Below are 22,485 nucleotides of genomic sequence, written 5' to 3'. Positions count from 1 at the left end.
AAGGTCTAAGCTAAGATAATGATTCCCATAACAGTTATGGCATTACCATAGACAATGTTAACAGCCAGGTTCTCTGTTGGGTATTGGAGAAAAGTGAGATAGACACAGTTCTTGTCCTCATCGGGTGTCTCAACCCCAACCCTTGGCAGCCCCAGGCCTTGGCCCACGGAAGCCACTTAACACAGTTTTGCTGGATGAATGAGGAATGCATGAAATGAACAGTCTGGTCACACTCGGTAGTCCGTATGCCCGAAGACTCACGAAGTCACTAGAACAGAGGTGAGCTGTGACCAGCCACCACCCGTCCTCACCTTGAGAAAGCCTCTAGCTTTCATGGCTACCTTGTGACTTGTTACACCACCACCATAGGGATTCAGCAACACAGCAATCTTCCAGGACCATTAAGGCTGGAAGGGAACTCTGAGACCTTCATGAAGGGGGTCTTAGGAGTGATGGAGAGGCCATAGGACCTGATGCATAGTTGACCTGCTGTTCCAACCTCAAGCTACCTCAGGAATAGCCACACAGTATGACCATTGCTAAGGACTACACACACACACACACCCCCCAGGAGCACAGCTTACTCAGGCCTCTCTCCTATGGGAGAATGCTTTTTAGAGGTGGGCCTCCGATGCTCTTAGGTGAGGAGTCACCAAGAGCCCATGTAGATGATGGCAGCCATGGACCCGCATCCTTCTAAGCTGCCCAGGCCCTGCACAATGGCATGGGGAACTTTATAGAACAGATTCTAGAACCACCCTTCTTCTCCCTTCCTCCTCATCTCCAGTCCTGTGAGAGAAGCTTCTGAAGAAAGACTGTAATGCCAGCAAGGTCATGGCCAGGAAGACTGAACCTCTCCCCCCCACACCACCACACACACTCACACAGTAATGAGGGATTTCAGGACAGGAAGATGGCAGGTCTTGCAGATGTATGAATCAATAGAGAGAAGCAGGAATGTCTGAGGAAAGTTTCCAGAATCCACTATGGAGCGCATTGGTTGGGAACCTCCACAGATTCCTGAAGAACTACCTGCTGCTCTTCTCCCTCAGCCCCCAGCGAGGTTCATCACTGTCACATTTGCTACGGCTCTGGAGAATCCAGGTGAGGGGTCTCTGACCTTGGCTCAACCCTCAGGACCACCAGTGATAAATTGTGGCTGAACTCATCCCACTGCATTTAGTGGGATCTAATTGCTGGGAGCTTCTGGTCTACAGCCTTGAGAGACAGTGCAGAAAAACGACCTCTCACCCATGTCTGTCCCAGTGGGGCCCATGTTTGCCTGGGACCAAGCACAAAACTCCTCTGGCACACAGTAGGGTGGGCCCAATGTCTATTCTCAATGTACCCTCCTCCCTGCCCCACCCCCACTCCAACATACATCAGTGACACACACACCACGCACCTCACTTCTCCCAGCTGAGGAGATGGCAGTACCCTCCCCACCAGGAAGATGTCCCTGGATGGGACATCCATACTTTGTACCTCTCAAGCCATAGGTGCTTCTCTATGCCAGATGTTGAAGATCTAGTAGTCCCTCACACCTCACACCCTGTGAGCATCCTGACTCTTATCTTCAGCCAAGAGGGCACACGAAGGGTTGCCAAGAATATTAACTAAGCTAGGAGCCTCCTCTGGATCTAGAGAAGCAGGTGATGTCTGATGTGGTGAGACTGAGGTACCCAGAGAGTGGTCTGGACAAACTATGGCACCTTCAGAAGCTGTTAAAGGACATCCCCGTGGGGAGAGGAGGGCCCTGGGGAGTGCTTCCAAATACTGCTCCAGCCACTCTCCTTTCCGGAAAGCCAAGAGACACAACACTCCTTGCAGACAAGATCGCTCCAAGGGAGATGGCAGCGAGAGAAGGCCCAGGAAGCGGGAGACCTGGAAAGATCACGCACCTGGCATATAGATGCCAGAAAGAGGCCAACTCCTCTAGGAAATCAGCCTGGCCTCTGCAAACTCGTTTGGTCACCTTTCCGTTTCTACTCCACTCACACCCAGCCCCAACCCCCGTAATAGACCCACTGCTGGCTGCTGTCCTGGGTCTGTGTCCCTAGTCCAGGGCTACTCAGGCCCAAGGTTCTAACAGCGGTGCTGTTCAGAGGGCTCCACATGCTCAGAGGTAGGGAGGCAGGTCGGCCCGCCAGAACCTGGAAGTGGTTTGGGCACAAGGCGCGGCCCCATCCCCCATCAGAGCCACCGCAGCCCTGCATCCCTCCCCGGGCTAGAGCACCGGCCCGTAAAAGCGACTTCAAAGGGCCGGTGCCGGGTGTCTGAGCTTCCACAGCCGGCTCGGCTCCGCGGCCAGGCGGGACCCAGACATCGGAGCGGACCCTATTCTGTGGGGGGTTTCAGTAAGCGGGCGGGGGGTGCAGCCTGAGAAAGTGAGGGGCGGTCCTCGGAGCCCCCAAAGTGGGAGGGTCGGGAGTCCGCGGGGCCAATCGGTGTGCGCAGGGCGCGGACACGGAGGGGGGTTCGGGGGCGGGCAGGCCGGGGGCGGGGCGCGGCGGCCAGGCGGCGGCAGTGGCGGCGGCGACTCCTCCGTGTCCGACTCCAGCTCCGGCTGTAGCTCCGGCCCGCGATGCCCCATTCGGTGACCCTGCGCGGCCCTTCACCCTGGGGCTTCCGCCTGGTGGGCGGCCGGGACTTCAGCGCGCCCCTCACCATCTCGCGGGTGAGTACGACCCCCGCGGGGCAGCAGGGTGGTCCCGGGACTGAGACCTTGTCCTTGTGGTAGACCCAGGACCCAGATCCTCGACGTGTCTGAAGCTTGAAAGCAGAGGGTTGGTCTGGGTGACCTGCGTGCCGTGGAAGGGAGTTCCAGAAGAGCAGAGCAGCCCCACCCCGCTTCCCCGCACAGTCTGCCCCATTTGGTGGTGAGACTCCCCAAGAGTTCACACACCAGCTTCCCGCTGACTTTCTTTAGGGGAAGTCTCTGTGGGCTGGGGAAGAACCCTCAGACTTGGGCCGGGAGTCTGGAGAGCTCTACAGAGGCCCAGAAACTCCTCAGACCCAATCCTGCCTAAAGTTTTGGGGCAAAGTAACTGAAAGCCGCCGTCTTCCTCTACCAAAGGTCTGGGTGACCCTAGAGGGTCTGCTGTCCTGAGAAGTCCACCCACTTCCCCACTCTGAACTTCAGTTTCTCTTCCGTGACCTCAGTCACTCTAGGGGAAGTGACCAAGAGGGACTGTTGGCTTCCAGGCAAAGGGGAGATGATGAGGTGTGGCTCCCCCTCCTTACAAGTCAACACCAAACCAGGGACCAGTACAGCCCTAGTCCAGGTCCCCAAGGGTCCCAGGACCATGCTCTGCTCCTAGACCTGGGGCAGAAGAGGAAGAGAAAGGGGCACAGCCCTGGAGAGATAGTTGGTCTGAAGGTAGAGCAGGGGAGGAGCCCAGGCCCTCAGGCAGGGATTCCCCAGATTTGGAGCCAAAAGAGAAGAGAACCCAGGCTCTGCCCTTGGTGGCTCCCAGTCCAGAGGGAGGACAGATATGGACATCCCTTCTCCCCACAGAGGCTCCTTGAGTTCTGGGGGACCCCCTTCTCCCTCTCTGCTGCTTCCCCTGGCCCTGAAGGCTGGGCCAAGCTTTAGAGACTTCTCAGTTCTTGGGAAGGGATAGACACCCTGTGGGTGTGGAATCGTGGAATCCTCTATCTGGGAGCCTGGGTGACAGGCAGGACCAGCTGTCCTAGGAGGCCTCCCACATCTGTCTTCACCAGCAGGTCCCTGGGGCCAAGTGAGGTCTGCCTTCAGCACATCCAGGAGACTTGCATCTCCTTGTTCCCCCTAGAGATCCCCACTCTGAGTGAGGGTGTGTGTGGCGGAGGGTGTGTGTGTGTGTGTGTGTGTGTGTGTGTGTGTGTGTGTGTAGCATCTACGTCTGTCTGGTGGGTCATGCTATGTATCTGCAGAGGAGGACCCGTGCGGGTGTTAGACCAGCCAGCGGGCCAGGCACCCTGGGTGTGAGGCCGCTGACAGGCTCAGTGGCCACGGCTGACTGCTGCAGGCGGCTGAGAGCTAAGACATCTGTTGCCCACGCGGCTGCCTGTCCAACAGGGAAAGGCCTCCACACGTCAGCAGAGGCTGCCCCGGCCTTGTTTGGCACTATGGGGGCTTGGTAGGAGGAGGGTCCAGGCCCCTGGTGGACAGACAGTTTGGAAGAGAGGAATCCTCTTTATCCCCCAAAGCCATGTGGTAGTAGCTCCGACCTAAGGAGCCGGGATGACTGAGCCTGGGTTAGGGGGGGATTTGGGAGGCTTACAGAGCTGGGGAGACACAGGCCACAACTTGCCTAGCAGGTACCTCAGGGGCAACAGTACAGGGACTGGTGATGTGTGGGAGTGTCCTCACTAAAGGGCTTCTAGATCGCTTCCTGTGTCCTCCCAGAGCCCCTTCTGTTTCCAGAGCACCCCTTACCCAGAGTCCAGTAGAAGGGGACAGTCTCATATAGGCAGTAGGGGGCTGATTATTAAGCTGGGCTAGGAGCTTACAGTCTTTGCCCAGGTAGCCTCTAGGATCCCCAAGAACAGTGTACAGGGCTTCCTCCTTATAGGCAAACTGTAATGACTACTGGCCTTTTCCAAGCATCACAGTCTGCCAGGCCCCACCCTATCGAGTGTTGGTACCAGCACCTTCCCAGCAACCAGTCCTTGGAATGAGCATTGCTCTTTGCCCAGCCTCTTGTAGAGATATTCTTTGCCATGATTGACTCTGGAAGTCCCTGTTACAATCCTTAGACTCTCGGCCTCATGTTGTAGATTGGGACACTGAGGCACGGAGAAATTACAATACACAGAGAAGGGGACTGTGAGCTGGAATCCAGGCCTGTTTGGAGTTTGCTGTGACTGTCTGGGGAGATGATGTGACCCTCTGTGGCTCCCACCCACCACAGGCTTCTGCAGTGGGCACAGCAGGGTCTGGAATGCAGCAGGTGAGGGGCTGACTCATGCTCCAGATTTCCATCTGACCTCACTGTTCCCATCTTTCCCCTGTCTGTCTGGTTATCTTGTGCGGCACAGCTGGACGACTGACCAAATTCCACCACATCCAGTGATTTCCTTGTTTAGAATGTTCCATGGTTCCCAACCCCGTGAGAAATGCCAGGGTCTCACCCCAGGGCCTATAGACCCCACCCATATCTGGTCCCTGCCACTTCTCTTACTTGGTCCCTATCACTTTCCCTTCACTAATGATGCTACAAGTCACACCTCCTTCTCTCTTAGATAAGCCATTATAATGCTGGGTTTCCACCTGGAGCGTTATCTCCACACTCTTCCTTTCTGCAGAGAAGCACAGTGGTTAACAGTGTAAACTCTGGTTTGGACCCAGTTAGCCTGCGTTAGAATTCGGACTCGGCCATTTATTAATTAAACATTTCTTTGTCTTCTTTGGACCTCGGTTGCCTAGTCTAGGAAATGGGCTTGCCGTGAGAATTCGGGAGACAATGCGTGCAGAGGGCAGCTGGGAGTCATGGTTTCCTGGCTTTGCTCCCTCTTTGGCCAGAACTCCCCAAGCTCAATGGAGCTGGCCACATCCCAGCCACCTCTGCTTCCAGGAACTTCCTCCACCTACAGGGACCTGAATGCACCCCTTGTGCTGCCTGAGTCATCTTGTAGCCAGCTAGCCCTGAAGAAGAAGACTCCTGTCCAGTGGAGGGACTGGACCGAGGTGCCCCTGCTCCAACCCCCTCTCTGTTCATCTGTAGGTAGCATGAGAACAGCTTTGGCCTCACCTGGTGACTGAGAGGTCACCCCTGTGCCAGATACGGCAAAGTTCTGGCACAGATCAGGTAGCCATGAAGAGCGGGGAGCGCTGGCAGAATCTTGACAGGAGAATGGGACCGGATGGTGCCAAGTGGGCACCTGCCCCAAGAGGACAGGCTTGTGCAAGCGTCTGGTGCCCAAGCCCAGCAAGTGAACATGTATGGTGGACTCGTTGGCTAGGGTAGCATACTTTAGAAATTTCCTTGAGCAAAACGGGGAGATAACGCAGTTGGTAAAGTGCTTGCTGTGTAAACACAGACCTGGGTTTAATCTCCAGCCCCCACCTAAAAAAGCCAGGTGCAGGGCTGGGAAGATGACTCAGTAGGTAAAATGCTTGCATAAGGATCTGGGTTTGGATCCCCAGGACTCATGTAAAAAAAGCTAGATATGGAAAAGCATGCCTGTAACCTTAGCACTGGGGTAGGTGGTGACAGGCAGATCCCAGAAGCTCACTGGCCAGATAGTCTAGCCAAAAATGGTGAACTCCAGGTTCAGTAAGAGTCCATGTTTCAAAACAACAAAGGCATCATGCAACAGAGGAAGCCACTGATGCCAGCCTCTGGCTTCTACGCATGCACACCCAGGCGAGTGCGCACGAGCACACACACACACACACACACACACACACACACACACACACACACGTATACACATGGGGGGTGGGAGGAGGAAGGGGGAGAAAGAATATTTCTTGAGGCAGTCTATTTCAGGGCAAGGCAGCTTGGGCAGTGCCCACACCAAGCTTCTAGCCAAGGAACTGCCAGCACCTGGCTTTGTCCACTCTCTATTAGAAACTGGCTGAGCTGAGCCTGCCCGGGTTGCCAGGAGCTCCCACCCCCAGGCTCACTGATAGGAACAAGGTCATTGGCAAGTCTCAAGCCACAGGGAAGTGCTGGCTGTTCACTCTAGGCTGGAGTGAAGACCCCCTTGTCTGTTCCCAGTCTGTTTCCAGGGTGCCCTGCCACCTCAGTCCCCCAGGATTCTTATTTAGACATCTCTGTGAGTCTTCCCCCACCCTCATCACATGACCTTCATCAGATGACCAAAAGTGCTTGAGTCTGTTGAGTCAATAGAGGACACGAGGGGTCCTGCAGGGGAAGCCGAGATGGAGTTACAACCCTAGAGTCCAGGCTGGTAGCTGGAACTGGATGGCTTTGAACTTGTCTAAGGAGGTGATGTACCCACCTCCCCTTTTTAACTGTAACGATGCATCGGCAATGCAGGGGTGTAATGAGGGCACAAGGAGGTACTCTCAGAGGAACTGGGCTCTGCACTGAGGCCTAGCGGAGGAGTGGGCTAGTTAGTAATCAGGGTTAAAGAATCAGAAGATTCCAGTGCCAGTTGGAAGGAGCAGCATTTGGGGAAGTTAAGATGTGGAGTGCTGTCTGGTGCCTGCAGGTGTTTAGATGGGGTAACCATAGCATGGTGGAGCAGGTGAACGTTTGGTGGGCATGAGAGGGTGAGATCAATAGATCATTAAGTAGGGTCAAGGGCTGCCTGAGTAGGGTATTGTCAGTGTAAAATGCTTAGGACATGTCCATGCTCCGAGCATGCCTGGGCATACATGTCTTGTGTGTCTGAGTGTCCCTTGCATGTCTTAGTGTCCCTACACAGACTATAAAGTAGCATCCCACTTGCCCCAGGCTAGAAGAAGCCCCTCATATATCCTTACATGTAACCAGGTCTGCAGGGGCTGCAGACAGGCCTTGAAATCAGAGGCCACAAGGGGACCTCAGCCAGCCTCTTGGCTTGCCCACCCACAGGTCACGCTGGCACGAGGCCACACCGGCCAGGTTCTGAGGTTGAAGGGAGTCTAGTGCAGGAGGCCACGTGATAACTGTGCCAACCACGTGATTTGTCTGACCACAGGTTCATGCTGGAAGCAAAGCGGCCCTGGCTGCCCTGTGCCCGGGTGACCTGATCCAAGCCATCAACGGCGAGAGCACAGAGCTCATGACACACCTGGAAGCTCAGAACCGCATTAAAGGCTGCCATGACCACCTCACACTCTCCGTGAGCAGGTACAGGTGGGCAGGCTGGGCTGGAAAGGTGAGGGGACATGGTGTGTGTGTGTGGGGGGGGGCGATGCTGGCCAGCCTGGGAAGCTGAGCCCACACAGCCTTTCTGCCTCACCTCGAAGCACCCCATCGGGGCCCAGACCTAGGGGTTGGTGCTGTCATGGTGCTTGATTAGCACAGGTTAGCTCAGCGTGCTTTGTTGCCCTTGTGGCAGCAGAAATAAGATCTTGAGCTGGGGGGCACACACCTATAATCCCAGTTCTTGGAACGTTGAGATAGGAGCAGCAGGCGTTCAAAGTTAACCTGAGCCACGGAGTTTTTTTGTTTTTATCTCAAAACAAAAACCACATCAGTCCTTTCTCCTCCTCCAAGGGGGACAGTTTGTTGACCAGCTCATCTTCAAATTAACTTAAAAATGTAAAACCTAGTGTAGGCCCACTTTACAGATGAAAGTAGCAAGGTAGAGAACATTTAAAGTCACATAACCAGGCCATAGCGAGTAAGAGTGCTCTCTCTCTCTCTCTCTCTCTCTCTCTCTCTCTCTCCTCTCTCTCTCCCTCCCTCCTCCCTCTCTCTCTCCCTCTCCTCCCCTGTTCCTTCTCCTCCCTCCCTCTCTCTTCTCCTCAAGTGTCTGCCAACCTTTCTGACCAATCCCACAGCTGTTCTGCCTCAACAGCTGTCTTTACCAGGCCCTATGACTCTGCTCTGGTTAAATCTGGATTTGGAACAAGCTTCCCTTCTGTGGACCATGTAACGCTGTGCAGCCCCATCATGAAGGGATGGGGGTGGGGGCCAGGTAACTGTGTCCCAAAGATGGTGCTGGGATGAAGGTTCAAGCCTCTGCCTTTCTCAGGCCCTGGCTCTTTAACCAGTTCCCATGAGCAGCTGGCTCAATTCTAGCTGAGTAGGATCTCTCCATCCACCTTCCCTGCCCGAGCCCAGAGACACAGCTCAGTTTTGCCACATTCACTGCTAACAGGGACTTTCCAGGACCCCCTGTGGATCTGTGTGGGCGAAAACCATCCCCAAACCACAAAACAGTTAACCCATGCCAGATTGATCCGTCGGTTCAGAGCCTTTAACACGATGAGGAGGGTTATAAGGTTGCCCTTGTTTGCGCCTGGCCTGTGACCAGGTCCCTGTTGAGGTCAGGAATCTCGGACATTCCCTGAACTCTGAGCAGCCCAGCTGCAAGTCTATGCTCCATTTGGCAGACAGAGCACTCCCCAGCCTCATCTAGACCCTTCTATCTAAGGTATCCACACGAGTTCCATGAGCCTGTGTTTCCTTTCCCATACATCCCGTTCCTCACTCTCTGCCAGACTGAGGCATGGCTGGTTAGGGGAAGCTTTGCCCGCAAGTAGCCTCTGAGGCCTCCCTGCTTGGCTGGGTTCCTGGGCCCTGACTCACCTCTGGCTTTTGTTCTCTCGCTGAATGAGGGCAGCCCTAGTGATGGCAGAGCTGTGGGGAGGCTCAAAGGGTCCTGAGTCAGGAGATTCCCAGAGAGAATGATGTCAGGGATGGTAGCGGGGTGAAGGTCCCCCATCTTTCCTTCCCTGGTCATTTGTTCCAATCTAGGCATGGAGGGAGCCAGGAGGCCACTTCCCTGTTGCATTTTGGGAATTACAGTCTCAGAACGCCATGTGGCCATGGAGCTGATGAGAGCACGTGGCCCATGTGACAGGGCCATCTGCCTTCCAGCAAGTGCTTTACCTACCCCCAACCCCCGATCCTAAACTTCTCCAGTCCCACATCAGGGGCTGCCTTGTGATCTTGACACTGAGTGGTGAGGAAGTGCCAGGCTCACTCAGTCAGAGTGAAAACCCAAGGCTTTCCCTCTCTGCACACACTAGACTTGGGGGGATTTGGCAACATGGCTACCTAGCCTAACCCTCTTTCTATTGGGCCTGCCTGCAAGGCCTCTGTCCCTGCTCCCCGTCCAGCTCACTCCTCAGGACTTATGCCAGGGCACAACACACATCTTCCGACCCACTTTGTAGGCTCTGCAGAGGGTTAGCCTAATGACCTGGCTACGTGAGGGACTTGGCGTTCTGCTTAGAGCAGCTTCCCTGCCTCTGGGGCTCTGCCAGCTCCCCCCACCCCCCAAACTGAGAGGTGCAGGAAAGCCCTTGTTTCCCTCTGGACTTATCTTACATGGAGCCAAAGGCAGGCATCCAATAATCCACGTCACGTCACATCTCTTGGGCCTGTTCTGTAGATCAGGACCTTCCTCATGCCAACTACACTCTGCCACAGGTAGTCTCTGTTGCCATCCCTTGGTACCTCTGCATAGCCCAACCTTTGCTTCTCGTTTTGTTGATCGATGGACAGCTGGCGTCACCTGCATAGCCTGAAGTAGAGGTCGATACATGACTAAGCCCTCCGTTCTTATCTGACACCTTGGGTCATTCACACAGCACTGGGGACTTTGTGCTCTGACCCTCAGGCCCCAGGCATGGCTATTCTGGGCAGATGTTTAGAAAAATATAAACAGCCAAACAAGGCTTCCCTGGTGTGCCATATCAGAGTAGGTAGAAGATGTAGTTAGACCCATTTTAAAGGCGTCACTAGGAACCCAGCTGAGTGGCTAGAGACAAAGGCTGTGAGCCAAGGCTTGACCTCCAGAAGATGGGGAGCAGAGTCAGTGTGGACACAGTATTAAATCACTGAGCTGGGTGTGGTGGCGCACACTTTTAATCCCAGCACTGGGGAGACAGAGGCAGGTGGATATCTGTAAACTCAAGGCTAACCTGGTCTATATACCAGGACACTCAGGGCTCCGTAGAGAGACTTAAAAAAAAAAATCCCTGAGCCAACAAGAGAAAGGAGACAGGACTGAGCTCTGAGGAGCCCCAGGAGGCCTCTTAGTTGAGGGACATTATTTCCTCAGTCTAACCAGGCTTGCTATACATTGCCTGCCAACCCACGGTCCACACCCCCTCCTGGCTTGCCTCTCATAGAGCTACTGAGTGGCAGGGCTGGGCCCGTAGCCTTTAGGCCCGCCTGTCCTGCTTATGGCAGCTTTACGATGTTTTTCTCCCTCCTGAGTGCTGTTTGGCTTTTGGTTTCTATGGCGAAGCAGGAATTTCCTAATGGCCTGTTTCCCATCTGGGCTGGGCAGACATCAGTGATGACTCTGCCTGAGTGGGTGGAGGCAGGCAGCGGGAGGGAGGTGCTCCCCCACAGCCTCCATTTCACCTCCCTGAGAGCCACCCAGGCCCCGGCCAGAGGCTATGGAGGTCAGAGGATGAATGGACTGGCTCCCGGCGAATCCATGTGTGAGGCCTGGCTTTGCCTTGCTGCGATCTGAGGCCACAGAGAGGGAGAGAAGTGTCTGAGCGGCAAGCTCTTCAGGAATGAGATCGGGAAGGCGTGAGGCCGCTGGCCGGGAAGGGAACACACAGCCCTGCCTCAGGAGGGTGGCAGACCTGAGCTGGTGGCTCCTTGCGTCAGGAGACACCACTGTGCTAAACAGGGAAATGCTGAGCCGTCACCCTTCTCCCTGCTTTGAGCCCCAAGCCTAAGCCCTCCTGTCCCTGACTCCCAGGCATGGGGGGGACCGACCATAGGCAGACATATCTCACCACCCCAATTCCTGCTGCAGGCCTGAGAGCAAGAACTGGCCCAGTGCCCTTGACGACAAGGCTCAAGCACATAGGATCCACGTTGACCCTGAGTCCCAGGTACGTACAGACACTGCTGGCCTGGCCCAGCTGGCTCAGAGTGAGACCAGGGCGGAGGAACTAGGCATGATCCAGATTTCACCCGTACTAGTGAACTTCTCACACTGATGCTCAGAGAGAGACCAGGGACATATACTGAAGCAGAAGGCTGCCCTGGGCCATGCCTGCCTCTGGCGCATGCTCTTGAGGTGGTGAGCACCTGCAGGGGGCTTGTCCTGACTCCGAGTAATCCTGCGTTCTTGGCAAGGGTGCCTGTGACGGACTGGGTCTGGGCTAGGCCTTGGCTCAGGGTTTCCACACACTGAGCTAAGGTTTACTCCCATACCCAGAGATGCCAGATCAAAAAGAAGTCAACAGGCTTGGGGAGAGACGGGGGGTGGGGAGGTGGCAGCCTAGAGCAGTGGGTGAGCTTAGGCCATGGCCACTCCTGACTTGTGCCAGCCTTATGTACTCTGTCTGAGGCTGGAGAGTTCTCGTTTTGTGTCACCTGGAAGTGGCAGCTGTTGCCCTGTGCTCAGGAGAGTGAGGGACCCCGGATGCTAGTATCTCATGAGAGGGGTAGTAGCCAAGTGCACCAGACTCAGACACCTAGAGCTTGCTCCATGGCTGGACAAGGTGGATCCTGGGCTAATCTGTGGTGTAGCTTGAATGGAGAACACTCAACATGAGAAGCCTGCTTTTGTCTGTGTTCTTCATGCGGAAGGAAAAGGACCGGGGCAGAGAGAAGAGGTTTCAGCCAGAAGCCAGACAGGGCTCCCCAGAGGAAGGATATCCAAGCCCAGACCTTAGGACCTAGACAGAAGGGTGTGGGAAGAGGAAATTACCCAGCAAGCACTTGCAAGCCCAGGCCGTGGGTCAGAGAGCAGAGCAGAAAGAGGAGGGTAGGGATGGAGGAGACACAGCTACCCAGAGGCTCTTAGGTCCTTTGTCCCGGACTTCAGCTCCTCCTGGAAAACATCTGGATCTTAGAAGCGTTCTTTGCTCTATCTGAGGTCCTGCAGGCAGGGAGGAGAGGACAGATTTGGCAGAAAACAGCCAGGCAACAAGGAACAGAGGTGGGCAGTTGCTGTGAGAAGCCCCGCTCTTCTCAGGGCACCCGTGCTGAGCGGACAGCACAGACGTGGTTGGGAGCTGAGGGAATCGCCAGAGACCAAGACCGGGGCCAGGGGCTGCTCCTCTTTGGGGCTGGAAGGCTGGGTGCAGAATGGCTCCCCTATAGGCTTGGGAGGCTTGGGGCTACAGAGTGGCCTCCCTGTAGGGTCCGGTGGCCAGGGCTGCAGAGCAGCATCTCCTGCCCCCCATTCTTTTCCTCAGGGTTTCCTGCAAAGGCCACTCACTGTGCCTTGCAGCGTGGCCCTTACTGTAAGGAGAGTGATTTTCCACACACAACAGAGTGCTCCCCCAGCTGCTGCCCCACTTTTGTACTTAAAAGGTCGTGGGCTCCGTGGGGGTGGTGACAAAAACACCCTACCCACCCCCGGCAGGGCTGTGTCCCCAGGAGCACAGACACAAGGCTCATTGTCCCCACTCTGCTCCCACCCTCTGAGTGTGGGGGTGGGGCCGGCTAGAACCGGCAGAGAGGGAGGGAACCACACTTAGCCCTAGGCCAACACAGGGCACCCCTGGCATGCATCCCCTAGTGGAAGGGGGCAGGTAACTGCAGCCTTAGGACCACATTCTCTGCAAGGCCACGGGAGACCCTCTTTTCTCAAGGCCCACGTGGGCCACCCAGGGTGGAGGAAGCAGAGCTTGGGCGATGGGAGGTGGGGCCTTGAACCCTGGGAGCTGAGACTGGGCCCTGAAGAGAGCCACCTGCCCCTGTGGCTGCAGTGCTGACCTCCGTTCATGGTGGGTGTCCTGTGTCTAGCCACCCTCTCGCTGACATTCTTCTGAGACTTCACCAAGCACACCAGTACCAGGCTGTAGCTCAGAGCGGGGAGCGTCAGGTGTGCGGGAGGGACACTGCCGGCCGAGGGCGTGCAGGAACTCCCACGACAGCCACCCAGCCCGACACCTGCTCGGCACTTGGTGTAATCCATCACCCCACTGCATCCTGAGTACTGCATCCCGAGTACTGCATCCCGAGTACTGCATCCCGAGTACTGCATCCCGAGCAGCCATGATACCGAGACCATCACATTGTCCTGGTTAGGGGAAGAAGCAGGATCAGAGAGGCGACTAACGTACACCAGGGGGTGACAGAGCTGCACACACACACACACACACACACACACACACACACACACACACACACGAGGTCACCGCTGAGTCCAGACCTAGAGAAACTGCCGCATGGGTGGCCATGGGAGGGGCCATAGTTCACTGATGACCCTGCAGTCAGCTCCCACACCCTGCTGGGTGTCGGGAGGGGGCGGGGTGAGTGAGGGACCTCCATCCTCCCAGCCTCTGCTTCCTGACTCCCATTCCCCCGTTTTCCACTGAAGTCTCGTGCAGCGCTCAGCCCCGCCCCCTCCTCAGTTATACCCCTACCGACCACAACCCATCTGGTCCCCATTAGAGGCCCCGTCCGTCCTGCCTGCCTGTCTACCCGGCAGACACATGTGTGAGAGCGCTCAGGTTTCTAGGACCTTTCACTGGGGACCAGGGGTCCTGCTGCTGCTGCTGCCACTGCCGCTGCCACCGCCACAGCAGCATCGATAGGGCCCTAGCTGGCCAGCAGGCCTCTTGCCTTTGTTGAGATTTGAGGGGGAAAGAGGTGCCCTACCCAGCTGATCAGGGGTAATCAAGGCAGAGCCTGGCAAGCTAGACTGTTCCAGTGCTAGGAACTGCCTGAGCTCCAGCTGGTCTCTTTCCTGTTAGGGAACTTTCCCTTTCCTTTTCCCCCAGGCTCCCTGTCCACACTGCAGAGCAGAAAGGGACACACACCATGTCCCACACTGGGACACACCCATGGCCTGAACGTGAGCTTTATGCCCTAAATGAGGCTACTTCACCTGCCAGCCCAGGCTTAGCCACACGGCCTTCCCCAGGATGACAAGCATACGCAAATAAAGGTGTATGTCGGGAGATTGGCTGCTGTGTGTGTATTGTCCTTACCATGTGTGTGTCTTTAAATGCCCTTGTGAGAGGGTGTGTGCCCTGGTTCCTATTGCTGTGGGCAGGCTGTGTGCCTGTGGGCTGAGGTCAGCAGCACCACTTTGGACTCTGCATGGACACAGGTACCCAGACCCTGTTCAGACCCACACCCCAAGGCCCCTACCCTGTCCTTACAGGCTGAGGGGCAAGCTCAGGCCACTCTTCACCCCAGTTCTTTCAACCCTAGACACTAGGCTGCATCTACTGCTTGTCTGCTGCTCCCCAGGAAAGCTACAAGAGTGTCGAGCAGGAATGGGATGCAGGCCCAGAGAAGCTGACCTCAGGGCAGCACCCTTGCGTCTCAGACTTCCCTCTGAAGGGCCTTCGCGCAAGCTCTTGGGGCCCTTTCTGGCTTTAGGATAAGAGTCCCTTTTTGTGTTTCCAGCCACGGACCCCTTTGCTGCTTGGGTAGAAAAGAAATGTCAGAACAGAGGTAGCTAACCAACACAGAGGCCTGGCACAGCAGGGTGGAGGAAAGTCCACGTCAACAGCAACAGCCAGAGGTCAGAGGGCTCCTGGTGCCATTACCATAGCCTAGAGAGGTCAACGCAGTGGTCCACAGTGGACACAGAGGCCTGGCATAGCAGGGGGGAGGAGGGGAGTCACCGGGAGTGGTCAAAGGTCAGAGGGCCCCCTAGTGCCTCAGGCCTCACTCTTACAGGATGGCAGTCCAGCCACCAGCAGGCGGTCCTCGGTCTCTGGGATTGGGCTGGAAGACAACAGATCAGGCCTGGGATCGCCATACGGTCAGTCACCTCGCCTTCCGGTCCCTCACAATGGCAGCAGCAATGAGGTCACCCTGCCAGCCCAGATGAGCGCTCTGCATGTGTCTCCACCTCCCAGGTAAGGACAGAGGCCAGGCCTTTGAAGTCACACCCAGACCCATCCTAATCCATCAGATCTCAGCCATTTTCATCCTGGGCCCTAAGGCTTGATCTTGGCGCCTCTCATAGTTATAGTCTGACTTAAAAGGCTGTCAGAACCCAAGACTGGAATTACCACTCCAGCCTTCCATCTCTCTCCTGCCCAGTGCGGACACAGCCAGGGTTCTCCCTCGGAACCGAGACTGCAGGGTGGACCTGGGTTCAGAGGTCTACAAGATGCTGAGGGAACCAGCAGAGCCAGCGGCCTCGGAACCCAAGCAGTCTGGATCCTTCCGCTACTTGCAAGGCATGCTAGAGGCTGGCGAAGTTGGTAAGGCTCCCAACACCTTATCTCATCTGCCTCCCCTCTCCCTGCAGGACCCCAGCTTACCCTCCACACTTCCAACCCCAACTGATCCACACCTTCCAGCCATCTGCCCCTCTTCTGTCTGTGCCTTCACCCTCTGATTCCCGCTGGACCACCATGTGGCTCTCCCTTACCTCATACCAAGTGCTTCCCCTCTAGGCTTCTGACCCAGGGCCCAGAAGCAACATCCTGCGGAAGTGGGGTTCTTATCTTACCTGCCCCATTCATACCACCTGCACTCTGGATTTCAGGGGAGCGGCCTGGGACTGGTGGTCCCAGGAACCTCAAGCCAGCAGCCAGCAAGCTGGGTGCTCCGCTGAGCGGCCTGCAGGGGCTACCAGAGTGCACGCGCTGTGGCCACGGGATTGTGTGAGTACCCACCCTGCCCACCAGCACCGCCTCAACGCCACCTCTGTTCTCCAGGGTCCTGGTGGAGGTTTGTCCTAGAATATGTCAGTCATCTGTCCCTCTTTCCCCCACATCAGGGGAACCATCGTCAAGGCAAGGGACAAGCTCTACCATCCCGAGTGCTTCATGTGTAGCGACTGTGGCCTGAATCTCAAGCAGCGTGGATACTTCTTCCTAGATGAGCGGCTGTACTGTGAGAACCATGCTAAGGCACGAGTCAAGCCACCAGAGGGATATGATGTGGTGGCCGTGTACCCCAATGCCAAGGTGGAACTCGTCTGAGCTGGGAAATCCTGCCTCGCCTGCTTCATTTAATGTCCCCTCCTGGCCCGTGTAAATATATGTCCTCCTGGCCTCTCTAATAAAGTCCCTCTGCTTGCCCTGGAACCAGTTGGTGTCTGGCCTGCCAACCTCCAGTGCAGGCCAAGGCTCCAATGTCCTGTAAGACCAGTTCAGGTGCCAGGCCTGTCCTACACACTAGGTTCTGTGGTGAGCCAGACGGGTTTTATGTTGTTCTGGGCGCCTAGGTTGGATGGTAGACTAAGTCGTAAGAGATAGTTCCATTAATACGGAGGTCTGGTGCTGCGGTGTAACAAGGAGTTTGGCCTGGGTGAGGTCAGGAAAGATGATCGCTGAGAACCAAGAGATGAGGGAGGCAAGCGTTCTCCACAGAGTCAGGAACTATTCAAAGATAAGCATTGACCATGCAGGCCTTGGTATGCCTGTTGTCAGCACGAGTGCTCAGAGGTGACCCCTAGCAACCTCCATGGGTGGTACCCACCTCCTGGTTCTCTCTCTTCCCAGGTGCTTCCATCCTTTCTGATCCACACAAACTCATCCACCACCATTTCCCCGTATCTTTCTTCATTCTCCCACTAGGGGGCATGCTTGATTCTTCCATGGTGAGACAAAAGGCCGAGTTTTAGAAAGAACACATGTCCGGGCAAAGAAGAGTGCATCCTTTCTCTAAGATGCTTGGTCCAGCATCAATAGAAATTCTATACTCCTCGGAACCCGCCTCCCCCCCCCAGTTCACTCAAAGTGGTCTGCCTTGCACCTTGTGGTTACATAAGCCTATTCAGACTCCCACTTTTAAAAATAAGAAGTCACAGAGTTGATGAGTGGCTGTCAATAGCTGTGTTTTGCACAGTCTGGAGAATGATTTACCGTAGCCATATTTTTGGTTTTGAATGAGTGAGTCCATCTAAACATACAGTAATGTAAAGTCAAAGAATAAATGGTAGATGGAGGATGGTTAGAAGCAAAACAGAATCAACAGTACTCAAAACACCCAGCAAGAATGGGGGGGGGGGCTTTAAGACAGTCAGCCGGAGTTTCAAAATTTTTTTATTTTATTATTTTTCTTTATTAAGAAATTTTCTACTCACTCCTCATGCTTTCCACAGACCCCCTCCTCCCTCCTCCCACCCCCAGCCCTCTTTCCCAAACCACCCCACATCCCCACATCCCCCAAATCGAGGTCTCCCATGGGGAGTCAGCAGAGCCCAGCTCACTGAGCCTATCAGCCGGAGTTTCTGATAGAGTTCCCTTGGGTGAGGCTTCCAAATGCCAGGACAAACAGCAGCAGGTAGAGATGACGTCATCAAAGGGACAACCACAGCATCCAGCAGAAACTGGGGAAGCTGAGGCAGCAACTGAAGTTTCCGAGTGAATGAACATTCCCGTTCTGTAGCTGAGCTTCAGCAGGCGCTTTCCAATCGTGGGGTAGATGGTAGTTACGGTAGTTAGGGTAGTTAGGGTAGTTATGGTAGTTACGGTAGTTGCATCTGTGGAGACGCGCTTCCACCTGTTCTCGGAGGCGCTGTCTTCTCACTCCTGGGCGGTTGTGCTGGTCTTACCTCCCTGTCAGAGCTAGAGGGAAAGTCCATCCACAGAAAGGGGGCCCTAGAAGGCACTTTGAGGGGGGCTGGAGAAATGCCTCAGCAGTTAAGAGCGTTGGCTACTCTTCCAGAGAACCTGGGCTCAACTCATGGCAGCCCACAACTGTCTGTAACTCAAGTTCCGGTGGATCCGACTCTCTCACACAGACACACATGCAGCCCAAACACCAATGCACAGAAGAAGGCACTTGGAGAGAAACATGCTTGGGTCTGGAATGGTGGAGAGGAGAGCGACCCTGATTCCAGGGTTGGCTTCTCAATGAACTCCAACTGCACACAATTTACTGATTGTTGTGCGTTCCGAGCCCACAGCTGTCCTGGGTCCGAAACCTGTACATGCATCTCTCTGCTTGCTTTGAGTGAGGAGCTCCATGGTCATCTGTTTAATGAGCCCAGCTAATGTCCATTTGTGATGCGCAATCTGTGCGACCACAGGCAACAGGAGGCTGTTGTCAGTTCGCATTTTAACCATCTGCGAGCAACAGGACCCTCTTCCTCACTCTCTCCAACACTGTCTTCACACGTTGTGTATGGTAAATAAAGTGCGTGTCCAGGGCTGAAGTAACAGCAGGGAACACAGTGTCCCTCCCCACCCTCCCAAAGAGTAGTTCTCATAGAAATTACCCTAAACTTTTTGCCCATGTACTCCAGGTTTATTTAACTTCTTATCGATAAGTGATAGGAATTTTCTATACCCCACTGTGTGTGTGTGTGGTGGGGTGTAATATATCATTTTTTCCTTGTGTGGTCACAGGTGGGTGGAGTCTAGAGGTCGATGTTGGGTGTCTTCCTCTATTGCTTTCCAATCTAATTTCTGAGACAGGGTCTCCAGCTGGTTCAGTGAGATCAAGCTTCAGGTCAGCTCCGGATCCTCCTGCCTCAGCCTCCACAGCACTGGAACCCTGGGTGAGCTTCCCTAGTATTGGGATTATAGGTGTGTGCCACCACACAGAGCATCTTACATGGGTGCTGGGGTTCAGGTCCCCTTCACCAAATTTATCATCTCTCCAACCCCTACCGTCCTCTCATAAGAAGCCTTGCAACTAGATTTTATTCCTCTGATCTATTTGCTGTTCCTGTGACATCATGTGGCTTTAATTATGACTGTGTAAGAGTTTAACAGTTAATCTTTCCACCTCATTCCTCCTGTACAAACATGTCAGAGGTATTCTTGTTCATGTCCAGTAGTCAGTGACCAGGTGTGTTGTGCCCTGGGAAAAACCAAACATCTCTGAACCATGACTGGGGAGCTCCCTGGATCTAGAGAGAGAGCTGGCATAGAGGCATTTCCTCCAGAGACTCCCCCCCCCCTGCACCCAGATAGTCAGTAGTTCTATCCCCATGGCCCACACCACATTCCTTTTATTCTTGTGCCTCTGGCACTATCGGTTTTCTCCTTGAGCCCAGCCTAGAGCTACCTCTGTCCTGCCCAGACCCCAGAGGGTGTGGGAGTTCTGGGGTCAGCATCTACTCTTGCACTTACATGTGTGCTTTTACATTCATACACACACACACACACACACACACACACACACACACACACAGGTACACACACACAGAGAGATGCATACACATACACCCACATCCACAACCCCACCACACACCTTTCCTCTCTGCTTCCTTCGTCCTCACTCCCACTCCTACAAGCTTTCAGTGGGAAGCAGGTCCTGGAGAACAGCTGCCCAACTCCTGCATCCCCAACCTCAGGTCACACATTCAATCAAATAGTGACCGAGAACCTCCTGTGTGCCAGGCGTATTAGGAAAACATTTTGAACCAACAGAACACAGACAGAAACTGAGGCTGGACATGCAGCTCCATTGGTAGGGTGCTTGCCTAGCATGTACCAAGTCCCAGGTTCGGTTACCAGCATTGCATACAATGGGGTGGTGGTGCACACCTGTAATCCCAGGACTGGGGAGGCAGTGGTAAAAAAACTCAGAAGTTCAAGGCCACCCTTGACTATGTCACAAGTTCTAGGCCAACCTGGGCTATGTGAGATCCTTTTCACACACACAAGAGCACACACTGTAAACAGCAGTGTGGAGGAAATGAGGATGTTGAATGAAAATGTATATAATTAGCTTTATACGAGGGGTCTGGGAAGCCCTCACAGAGCAAGGACCTGAGGGGGTGATGAGCACCTGCTGGCTAGCCCAGGACAGGCAGAAGGAGCCTTCTAAGAACAGTGGGAGGTGTCTGGACAGGTGTGTGTGTGGGGGGGGGTGACTAGCAGGTGAGTCAGGGCGATGTGGGGGTGGATAGGATACCTGTGTCGATCTCGTAGACCTTGGCAAGGATTTTGGCATGGACCCTGAGACAGGGAGCCAAGAGCTGGCATAATCTGGACTTGGGTTTAACCAGGATGGCTCTGGCTGCAGTGGGGAGACTCTTCTGGAAGGGGTAAAGGTAGAAGCAGGAAGCATGACGGCCTCCATCCCTGCGAATTCCTAACTAGGCCGCCTCCCTCCACCTCTGAAGCTGTGCTTGTCCAAGTCCTCTCCATGTCCTGCCCAGGCTTTGAGACAGCCTGGCCTCCCTGTCTGCAGGCCTGTCCTCAGTCATTTCCCCATGTAAGAGGAAAGGGACATTTGAAAGTGACAGTGCTGTGTTACTTCTCTGTTAAATCTTTCACGGGTCCCCACCGCTCACAGACAAAGCCTAAAACCCCAACCCCTGCTCACAAAGCCGGGTGAGGTCAGCCCTCCTACCCCCTGCTCACGCCCTTAGAACTCCAGTGATGCCAATCTGTGCTCAGCATCAAGCCCCACTACAGACTCGCCCATGCTTCCTTGATCTTGGGAATTTGAAACACAACCTTGCCTTCTGCTTCTCCGAATGACAAAAGCTTTCTTACCCCTCCCCTGACTCCCTGAGAACCAAAGGGCCAGGGCAGGAAGGGCCCAGATACTTCTGTGTGCTAGCATCCTGCAACAAGACCTGCTGTGTAGTCAAGGCTGACCTTGAACTTCTGATCCTCCCGAGTCCAGTGCTGGGGTCACAGTCATGTACCACCACACCCAGCTCCCTCCAACTCCTTACTTCATGGAAGCAGAGCCTGTAAACATGTTGGAGGGTAGTCAAGAGGCATCTGTATTAAGTGAGGGCTGTCCTATGTCCTATTGCCACTGTGGAGAGCTGTGTCTGGATCTCCAACAAAATTAGACTCCATCCGCACTGGTGTCTGGCCTGGACCCATTTGGGGCTGTAAGGCTGAGGCCTCTATGGTTCCTACAGGGACCAGGATTGTCCTCAGCCACATACACTCAAAAACCCCACTCACTAGCCAGGTCTGCGTATGTCTGTCACCCCAGGCACTCAGAGACAGAGGCTCGGAGGGACTCAGTCCAAGCACCAGCTTCTTTAGGACAGAAGCAGCAGTGGATGGGCAGACACTGCTGCTTTCTGGGGTGTGCCTCACCTGTAGGCACATGGGAAGCCAGCACCCAGCCACAGACCCAGAGGAAGGAATTACACTGAATGATAACTATAATGAGGCTGATGTGTCCAGGTCTTCCTGCCAGCTAGCTCTGTTTAAATGTTCTTATCTGTCTTTATTCCCTGCATCAGCCTGAAAGGAAGTGCGATGATCCCTGCCTTATGGATGAGCTCAGAAGGGCTGATGGACTTGCCAGGTCCCACACTCCCTAGCTAATCTCAGCAGCAAGGAAAACCAGGGTGGTTGCACGGTTCCTCCCTAAAGAGTGCTGCTTGTTCCACCAACAGCCTAGTGGCTGACCAGGCTGCTTCATGATCGGTCTCTGATTGGCAAGATCCCCAGAACAGCCCAGAGTACAGCCTCGCTCGCTCACTCAACACACCTAGACCCTCAACCCACCTGGAATATACACCAGTGGAAGCTAGGCCTGAGTCAAAGTGAACGTTTGTAGCAGTCAGCATTCAGTTGCCATGACAAAACACTGGAGATAGGAACATAAAAGTAGAAAAGGTTTCTTTTGGTTCATCGTTTCCATCCATGGTTGGTTGGCTCTACTGTGCTGGGCCTGTGGCAGCATCACAGATCACGGAAATGATGCAGGATGTCTGTTCACCTTATGATGTCCAGGACAAAAAAGAAAACAGAGAGACAGGACGAGCGGCAGAGACAAGCAGACGCAGGTAGGCGGGTGGCGGCAGCCCGCAGAGGTAGACGGGCCCAGTGGCGGCGGCTGCCAACAGGGACATTCAGGCCCAGCAGTAGCCGGCAGAGTCATACAGGCCCAGCGGCGGCCCACAGAGGCAGACAGGCCTGGCCACAGAGACAAGCAGACACAGCTTGGAACAGGGATGCCTCTAACCCCAACACCCGGGGAAGAAGCTATCTCCGTGGGATGGAACCAGAACGAATCTGAACACTCCGTCTGAGGACAACCCAGGGCCCAG

The 22,485-nt window shown here is 54.8% G+C and overlaps 1 protein-coding gene across 2 annotated transcripts; it reads left to right on the top strand.

Annotated features, from left to right (window-relative positions):
• The first annotated feature begins 2,499 nt into the window (after positions 1-2,499).
• Pdlim4 (PDZ and LIM domain 4) lies at positions 2,500-16,588 on the top strand. 2 transcript variants are annotated; one of them, XM_028879990.1, is made up of 7 exons: positions 2,500-2,677; positions 7,636-7,787; positions 11,389-11,467; positions 15,225-15,406; positions 15,594-15,757; positions 16,045-16,162; positions 16,279-16,588. In XM_028879990.1, exons 1-7 carry the CDS (start codon positions 2,585-2,587, stop codon positions 16,481-16,483), a joined length of 993 nt encoding a protein of 330 aa, XP_028735823.1. In that variant the 5' UTR covers positions 2,500-2,584; the 3' UTR covers positions 16,484-16,588. The 2 variants fall into 2 exon arrangements, with proteins under 2 accessions (XP_028735823.1, XP_028735824.1); XM_028879991.2 differs by lacking the exon at positions 16,045-16,162 and having other exon boundaries at positions 2,509-2,677; positions 16,279-16,448.
• The last annotated feature ends 5,897 nt before the right edge of the window (positions 16,589-22,485 follow it).

This window comes from Peromyscus leucopus, chromosome 8b (genome assembly GCF_004664715.2).
Source record: "Peromyscus leucopus breed LL Stock chromosome 8b, UCI_PerLeu_2.1, whole genome shotgun sequence".
Taxonomy (NCBI): Eukaryota; Metazoa; Chordata; class Mammalia; order Rodentia; family Cricetidae; genus Peromyscus; species Peromyscus leucopus.
The sequence above is the reverse complement of the archived record's forward strand: the minus strand, read 5'-3'. Positions and strand labels throughout refer to the sequence as shown.